Source organism: Phoenix dactylifera, chromosome 1, assembly GCF_051530095.1.
Source record: "Phoenix dactylifera cultivar Ajwa chromosome 1, Ajwa_hap1_PhDact_Kaust_v1.1, whole genome shotgun sequence".
Taxonomy (NCBI): Eukaryota; Viridiplantae; Streptophyta; class Magnoliopsida; order Arecales; family Arecaceae; genus Phoenix; species Phoenix dactylifera.
The window spans coordinates 48,972,641-48,981,508 of NC_143190.1; the positions used below are offsets into that span (position 1 = coordinate 48,972,641).

The window sequence follows — 8,868 nt, forward strand, 5'->3', positions numbered from 1 at the left end:
TCCTAGGGTTCCTTCGCCTTCATCATGTGCTATATACCTCGTACAGCCGTTCTATCCTTCTGCCAAGCGCATGCCACATCCAATTGTGCCACAGACCAATGATGCTACTCACGAAAACCATGGAAGCCGAAGTGGTAGTATTATCTTATGAGGTTTCGAGCAAAAGATGACAGCCAGCAGAGCGGGCCAAGCACCAGTCAGTAAAGTTACATCGAGGAAAGAAGAATGCAGTCATTTAGCTCAGGCAATTAATTTCGGGGGGCTTGGAGAAGAATTAATATGAAGGAAAGCTTCATCCCAATATGGAAGAACGGATAAGACCATGTAGTAGGGAGCTCGTCATAGCTGGGTGGACATCTTTTCAGGGTTAGGAGGAGCATTTGGCCAGGGCGCTGCATTTTATTTTCATTTGCCCAGAAGAAATCTTTGTTGTCCTGCTGGGTTTAGAGAGCTTTCACTTTTGCAACCCCCCTCTCGCTAGCTCAGGAAAGCTATGAACTCGTGCTGCTTATCGTAACCTTTTGCATTCATCATCATCGTCGAGATCCTCATAAAACTTCCCAGCATTTAGGTCTCTTGATGTAACACTAGGAGGATTCATTTTGAATGTGGTACGAGTCTCAGAAGATTGAGTAAAATTTCATAGTTGAACAGAACAGAGCCGAGTGTCATAAGTAAATAAATATGTATACATGGTTAAAGTAAAATCCTACTTATAAGACAATCCCAAATCCTATGTCGTAAGTGGTGGCCTCTCCTACAGTTTTGCTCAGAGAAAAAAAAAAAAAAAATCTATATCATAAGAATTCTATTCATTCAAATCTAATCACAAGCACCACGTTTGGTCTATGGTCAGCCTCAATAAGCCTGTGCTGCAGTATCTCCTAGTCTACATGTACTATGGGCCCGATTCCCTCTGATACCATTTTATGTCACAATTCAGGACCTCAGCCAAAAAAGCTAGCTTAAAAATATTTTTTTGTTATTTAGTCTTAGGTAAATACTCAAGATCTTCTCAGCAAATAATCAATGTGGGACTAAACACACGCCCACAATGGTTCTCACATACTCTCCTTATTCAAGCCCTGATATTTTCATCGAGCTAAGGATTCAAATCCATTCAAATCTAATCACAAGCACCACGATCGGCTTTTAGTCAATCTTTATGAACTTGTGTTGCAGTGTTTCCTAGTTCATATAGGCTATGGACCGCGTTCGCTTTGATATCATTTGTAACAATCTAAAATTACGCCTAAAATAGCTAACCGAAAGGTATTATTTGGGCTTCTTAATCCTGTATAAGTATCCAAGATCTACTCAGTGAATCACCGATGTGGAACTAAACACACACCCGCACAGTCCTATTATTTCTTATTTTAGATACTGGTCTAATACTTTTACCCACAAGGCCTAGTATTCTCATCTGTTTTTATTTCATAAAACACAATGTGTCAATTCAACTCCATCTCGCTAAATAATAGTGAAAACCGAATCTCGGCAGGAATGTTTTGGGCATCTCATTCATAAAACACAATCCCTTTTTATTCCCATCTTCTCTCCTTACCACACGCATTGGGCATCTCATTCCAACTCTCAGTCCTTAAAGTTCCTCTCATTCACTCATGCGATGGGGACGTTTTACCCCTCCAACAAAACAGAAGGCCATGAGGCCCATGCTCTCGACCACTTTCTGACAACACTGGGCAGGTAACGAGCCCATCAACCAAAGGGATTATTATCCTTCCAGGAATAGCAACAACTCAACGTCACCTTCGTGAAAGACCCTACCTTCTGAGACGAAAGAGACGCCAAACCCTCCCTTAACTGCCCAAATAGAGCATGTGCACCCCTCACCCCTTTGCCTACCACCCCCCTCTACAACTTGTGGCTCATGACCACTCACTACAACAAGAAATTGGGAAAACTTTTCCTAGCGATTTTTTCAGCTGCTGCTATGCCGCTGGTAAATGTGCTGTTGCTGGGGAAAGCGAAGTTTCAGCAGAGGGGTTTCTCAGAATTGAGCAGCGTTTTTCCTCCGCTGCAAAAACTTTACTCAGTGGTCATAACCACCACCAAAGTTTTTTTTTTTATACTTTTAGCAGCGGTTCTGACCGCTGGGAATACATTTTAGTAGTGCTTTTGACCGCTGTGCATAATCTTCCAGTAGCTGTTAAACAGAGGACTGTGTGAAAAAAGAATGTCATTGAACAGAGGACTGTTCTTCCAGTAGAGGTTTCTGACTGTGACAGCAGAACTTGAAGAACTTATACAGTAAATTTTGAGCTAAAACACCTTACAGAATGGCTATAGAGGATGCATGAAGGAAACGCGGTTGGGGATGTTTCTTCGAACACATTGATACACAGCAGAAAGGCTTCCCGCTTGTGGCCACGGATCAGTGACTCATTATAATAAGTAAACCCTCATTTTTTCCTGTGGTTCGGATATCCTTTCACCTTAGAAATTCTCGACACTGGCTGCATTGGTTATACTAAAAAAGATTCTCAAGTAAGTGCAAAGTATTGCTTTAAGACATCCTCTGATCCTTTGGTTTCCTCTTATATATTTCTCATTTGTAATTATCGTTGGACCTACATGAATTCTGATTTACCTCTTAACGCAGTCAACCTAAGCGGCTCATATCTCATTTCTCATTTGTAAGTATATCCCCTTAGCTGCTCTCAGCGTACAACTGCCATCAAAAGTGAGGCAGGGCCAACTATTGCAATTCCTAACGTTCCATTACTTGTAGCATTAACTGAAATATAAAGCAAGAACGTAAAGCTAAAACACATAGCATAAATCATTTCATCTTTGCTTTTTCCAAAAGATAATGAAAAACAAAAGAGTCCATCTTCGTACCAAACGGTAAACCTCATCCCGTTTATCTCATTTAGATCGACCTACAAACATTTTTATCTGCCAAAACAGAGTAGAAGCTTCACCTTAGACGGTGGCCGGCCTTCTGGTGAGATCATGACTTGCAGTGCCAAAAGATTGGAAGGATGAGGAGATCATGACCTATAGGTGGATGGGGGTCCTTTGATTTCTTCTGTTATTCTTTCATGTGCGGTGGCCTTGGGCTGATAGTGAGGTTGGGACGCAGGAGGATGGATATTTGAGCCGTGAAGGGAAGGGTAAGTAGGTGTAACAACTTAGGACCTCATCCAAAATAGCTAGTCAAAAGATATTTTTTTAGCTCTTTAGTCCTGTATAAATATCCAAGATCTCTCCAGTGAATAACTGATATAGGACTAAACACATGCTCACATAGGTTCTTACAATAGAAGGCATACCAAAATAAGCGATAAGCAGTTTGGCTGCTAGAGGATGGATATTTGAGCAACTACGAGCTAGACCAGTTTGGCCACCGATGGTTTTTCTTCTTGGAGGCTTACTAGAGTAGGAGCAACGAAACATCCCTACGAACCGTTTTAGAAAATCCAAGGAAAGGAGGAAGGGAGACGAGAGAGGTTGGGAGTTTTAGGGTTTTCTTGGATACGGTTTGTTGGATGGTTTTTTTGGGTTTTGGGAGTTTTAGGCGAAAGAGGAGCTCAGCCACCTTTACTTCACCGTGGATAAGGATGATTTTCAACAAAACTCGGAGGTGATGATGGAGAAAAATTGCTGGAATAAATGTTGCCTAAAGTGTCTTGCAGTGGCGGTTTTATGGTAAAAATGTGCCGCTAATTCTCTAAATTGTTGCAGTGGATCTCAACTCCTCCACACCAATGTTCTAGATTGGCCGTATAAATATCTACAAGAGATCAAAGCCGCGTTATTATAGGACCTAATTAAATTAAGGTCCCCACAGATGGTGTTGGACAAGCACATGATCGATCAGGCCAGTCGGTGCAACCAACAATGTAATACCTAATAGTTAGGCTCCTTTCTTATATCTAAGTTCTCATGGCCGGGCACAAAAATGGCCAATGCTTAAAGGTGGGATCCGGTACGCTATGAATGGCTAGGTTGGCAGAGGTCTCAGTTGAGTGGTGGAAAATGTTTGAGAGAGGGGGCATGCGTGGGGGCATGCATGTGCATATGCGCGTGCATGTATGCTTTGATTCATGCCTGAGCTTGTCACGTAGGGGAAAAAAAAGTCTTTTGGGTAACTAAGTTTGAGATGCAGCAATAGTTTCTTATTAAGATAATAACATGATTTAGTGATTATGAAACGGGATAAAGATCGATCATCTATTCCTCTTTTCTTCTCAATATTTTTGTTTTTATATTCTCATCTTTCAATTTACTAGTTATTGTCATTTTTATTGACGAGCAATACTAATCAACACAATAACCATGCAAATGTAACTATAAGATTGATAGTGATTATTCTAAGAATCGAAATTTTTAAAATTCAAAGTGATGCAGGTGTCGAGATGATGCCAAATTTGCGTCCATGTTCTTAGCAGCCAGTAATGAGCAAACCCTTCAGTATCCACATGTGCTTAATTTTCAGGTGGGCCAATAATAAAAACTTAGACTTTACAACCATAGATGGTACGTATAAGCTCAATCTTAGTAACTGCAGGAACTGGCAATTTGCTCCAAAAAAAAAGGAGGGTGGTGAGGGAGAGGGGACTTGAATTCTACTTTATTCAAACATGCATGCATAAATATAATTTTTCACTAGAAATTAACCATCATATATTGTAATCATAACTAAAACCAATCGCTTACACCAAACTTATAACTAATAGAAGCCAAGCATGATCATTATATCTCACAATCCTTACATAATTAAGCTCAACCATAGCTATTTTGTACAGTAACCAAATACTTAGTGTAACAATATTACTTTTATGCTAGAGGATAATTACCATCATCAATATTATCCATAAGCATGATCTCTCTTTATTTAATCGCCATTGAATTGCTGCATTGACCAGAAATCCTCGACAGACCAGAAGTTATCGCTGGATTCAGTACTGGAGAAATGAGGTGGAAGTGCATCAGGATTGGTAACCTGGGTTTGAGCGTAACTCGGCTGAAGCCCAACATCTTCAACACTGTTTGTTTGGCTGGTGCTGTTACTGGTGCTAGTTTCATCGGTAACCATCGCTTGCTGGTAGTCAAAGGATTCGCCTTGCTTAACCTTCTTTTGTATTCTTGTCCTCCAGTAGTTCTTTATCTCGTTGTCGGTCCTCCCAGGCAGCTGTTTCGCAATTTTTGACCACCTCATTGCCAGAAAACAAAGACAGAAATTATCAGAGATGATTATAATTACCTCAAGTGCATGGATGATGCATGGATGATGCATGGTGATGTGCAAGAACCAATATGGTGCATATATGCAATTATGGGGATATTTTACAAGTATATTGGAAATGATTTGAGAGCTGATGCATGATAGATAATATCTTCTCATTTTTAGCATGTGATACCTGCAGCCATTCCTAATGAGGAAACATTTATTTAGTTTTCATTGTATTATCACCTCAACTGCATGGCCAATGCAAGTGTGATTTCAACATCCAAGTACTTTTTGTGATTTATTGCTAATAATAAGGGGGTGGAAATGTTTTAAGGCTAGCAAAATTTAAATTTTGAAGGCTACGGATTTTTTTATGTTTTAATGATTTTTTTTCTTTTTATTGGGATGGCAAACTATATTTTCTCGAAGTTACATAAATAATATACTAATATATCATCATTCATGCAGATGCACCTTGATTTATGCAACTTTTTCGCTCTTTTTTTTGATGTTAAGATTTATAAAACTTTCTCAATATAATTATCTTATGACTGCGAGAAGAAACTATATTATGAGACATACAATAAAGAAATATTTCGTGAATTATAGAAAGACAAGGAATAATGGCTAATTTTTCAAATGAAGTATTCATGATCATTGTACTACGGTAACAAAAAGGTGTTCTTTGTTGGAAATTTCTCTCCAAGCGGTTATTTTGATTGACATGGAAAATCCACATCCACATCCAAGTTCCAAAAGATAGATATTTTTCCATTGTGAGAAAAATAGTGAATTCGTGTTGTGAGCGAGAAGTAGCCCTTGCCAGTTTCTTTGGGTCCAAAATTCCATGCACGTGTTCTTTCAAATGAAAGTAGAGAGGGGAGGGGGGAGAGAGAGAGAGAGAGCTAGAGACCATGCACAAATCATTGAAATACAAACAAGTAATTAATAAGCTAAGCATCTTATCCGCATATATGTAGCCATGGCCATGCTTTTAGTTTCTTATGCACTAATTACTGGGTAATAGTATAATACAGACGAGTGATCAATAGGCCTATCATCCTGTCCACACATATATATGTTGCCATGGCCATGGCTCTTGCTCCTTATAAGAACCATGAATTCTTTCCAAACTGACAGACTTCCATTCCATTTGAACGTGGGCTCACCTATTTCCCCATCTGGCATGGAGATCCATGATCAGCAGCTGCTCCTCCGGCGTGATGTTCCCCCGCCGGACATCGGGCCTCAGATAGTTCAGCCACCGAAGCCGGCAGCTCTTCCCCGTGCGATTCAAACCTTCACAAGAAGTTAATAATGAAGAAAAGATAACAGAAAGTCGCCAGCAAGATGGAGAGAGGCCGAGATGAAGCAGAAGAGAAGAGAGAAGACGAGAAACCTGCAGACCGAGCGAGGTTGTTCCAAACACCCTCACCATGGTTTGCTATGTAGTTGATTAGGATGAGGTCTTCCTCCATGGTCCATGGGCCTTTCCTCACCTCAGTCTCTTGGCTGCTGTTTATGCTCTTATCCATCCTGTTAGCTTCTTCCACCATGGGAAAGAAGCGAGGAGAGAGCGGGGGGAGAGAGAGAGAGTGTGTGAGATAAATAGGAGTTTGGAAGGTGTGGATGGTTAGGAAGGTAAGAGGTTGTTGTAAGCTTTATAGACAAATAATTAGAGGTTTGTATCCTTATATCATCATTAATTAGACCGCAACAAGACTTAGCTTCCCCAGAGAAGAGCGGACCTATATTTTCTATATCCAAGTAAAAGATGTATTTCGTCTTTTTTTTTTTAAATGTGAGCTTGTAATGGTTTTCTACGTGCAAGAAATGCTTCATCACTCCATGTGGCATTACAAGAATTAATATCCATTTCCCAACATTCTGGCAAACTTCTATTAAAGAACAAAACCACCTTTAAAATAAATGTTACTAGAACTCTGTTTGGCACTGCCACTGAACTCAAGATTCAACCATTTAACCAAGTTAGGTACAGAGTGAGAACATACCACTACACCTAGACTACTGCTAAGAGGAGTGAATGTGATCTGTTCTCCTCTGAGAAGCTAAGAAGCTATTCTAGAAGATCATGGCGCTTGTATTTTTGATCAGTGGATAACAGCTATATTTTGTATTGAATGGTTTGTGTCACCGTTCAATCAACATCAACATATCAATGCTGTCTTCTATACATGCACATAGAGTATTCCATACAAATATGCTATCTTTTTGCTCTTCGGACCTACCATGCAATTTTTTAGGACTGGAAATTAACGGAAAATTTGCAAATGTTCTAGACAGGATATGCACAAGTCCCTCAAATGCACTCCATCTCTATCCGCCACAACATGCACAAGTCGACAGGATATGGATCTAGACACTAGTTTTGAAAATACAGTGAGAATGGGCACCACATAGGATTCAAACTTGGGTCCTCCACTCTGACTCTGAGAAGAGTCAGTGGAGACTCAAGTCCTATTGACAGGATGGCTTTAGACACCAATTTAAAGTTTATATATAGTTTTATTAATGGTGCGTTTAAAATGACGTGTTATTCTCTTCCACAACTATTAATTTTTTTGGTCCATGCATGGCATCATACATATGAAGTCATGACAATCCAAGAGTGATGCCAAAATGACTGAATAACATGGCAACAGTAACGACGAATAAATCCAACGCATTCATATATATAGAAATTTCCTTGCAAGCATCTCTTAATATAAGATGGCATGGACACAAATTTATTTGCAAATTGGTGGCTGGGAGGTTATGAAAAAAAAAAAAAAAAAAACTCGACTATTATGCACTCGGCTTTGTGGGTGGAAACTTCTCGATTGGCCTCATGCGTTTGAGAGAGAAAAAGTAGATCACGTTATGAGAGACACAAAGTAGCAACTATTAGCAGAACTCGAACGGGGTTTGCGGCATACTTTCACTCATCGATCATCATTCGCTTGCATGTGGACGTCAAGTCAATCCTCAATTTGATCTTGCGTTGCAAACATGTGGTTGTGGACCCATGCGTCCAATGTTTGCTCGGTGTCCATTCCCCTTTGCTTTACAAGGCTGTGGTTGTTGACATGAGAACAAGTTGACGGCAAATCCCTGTCTTGGTTTGCTGTCATTTCAGATATACGATAATCTTCGCTTGATCTATGATAAGAGGAGAGCTACGGTTATATATATATATATATATATATATATATATATATATATATATATATATATATATATATAAAGCTTGATCGAAGTGTTGGTGGAGAGAGCATGCTGAATAAATGACAATGATATGTGGCCAGCAAGGCTCCAAAGTAGTCTGAAAGAGATATGATGCATGCTGGATGATCATGAGTCTCTTTATTCAGTCAATGCTTTGTTGTATATATCGTTTTCAGGAGAGCAAATAATTGAGGAAGAGACCATTGATAGAAATGGCTTTCAGTTTTCCTAGTGATGTTATTCTTAGTGTTTAGAATCTTCAGATAAACATTCATCCTCTCTGTCTCTGTCTCTCCCAATTTTTTCTCTCTCCCTAGAGAACAAGTTATATGGAAGAGAACAACTTCTTATATACAATGCCTGGTCCACCTTCAACTTTGTTTGGTTTCTTGCACTCCTATTTTGGGCCCACGGGGATGGAAATATAGAGGTGTTGGATTCTATGC

The 8,868-nt window shown here is 39.6% G+C and overlaps 1 protein-coding gene across 1 annotated transcript; it reads right to left on the reverse strand.

Annotated features, from left to right (window-relative positions):
• Nucleotides 1–4,679: 4,679 nt before the first annotated feature.
• LOC103723368 (MYB-like transcription factor EOBII) lies at nucleotides 4,680–7,177 on the reverse strand. Its single transcript, XM_008814260.5, has 3 exons — nucleotides 6,597–7,177; nucleotides 6,367–6,496; nucleotides 4,680–5,180 (listed from the first exon to the last, which is right to left on the reverse strand). The coding sequence occupies exons 1-3, from the start codon at nucleotides 6,751–6,753 to the stop codon at nucleotides 4,862–4,864; spliced, it is 606 nt and encodes a 201-aa protein (XP_008812482.1). The 5' UTR covers nucleotides 6,754–7,177; the 3' UTR covers nucleotides 4,680–4,861.
• Nucleotides 7,178–8,868: the final 1,691 nt, after the last annotated feature.

Excerpts from the sequence above, each read along its gene's own strand:
- LOC103723368 (XM_008814260.5), bottom strand. The coding sequence starts at position 6,753 with ATGGTGGAAGAAGCTAACAGGATGGATAAGAGCATAAACAGCAGCCAA. Across the intron at positions 6,497-6,596 it reads CAACCTCGCTCGGTCTGCAG|GTTTGAATCGCACGGGGAAG; the intron begins GTTTCTCGTCTT and ends CTTCTTGTGAAG. Across the intron at positions 5,181-6,366 it reads CATGCCAGATGGGGAAATAG|GTGGTCAAAAATTGCGAAAC; the intron begins GTGAGCCCACGT and ends TCTGGCAATGAG.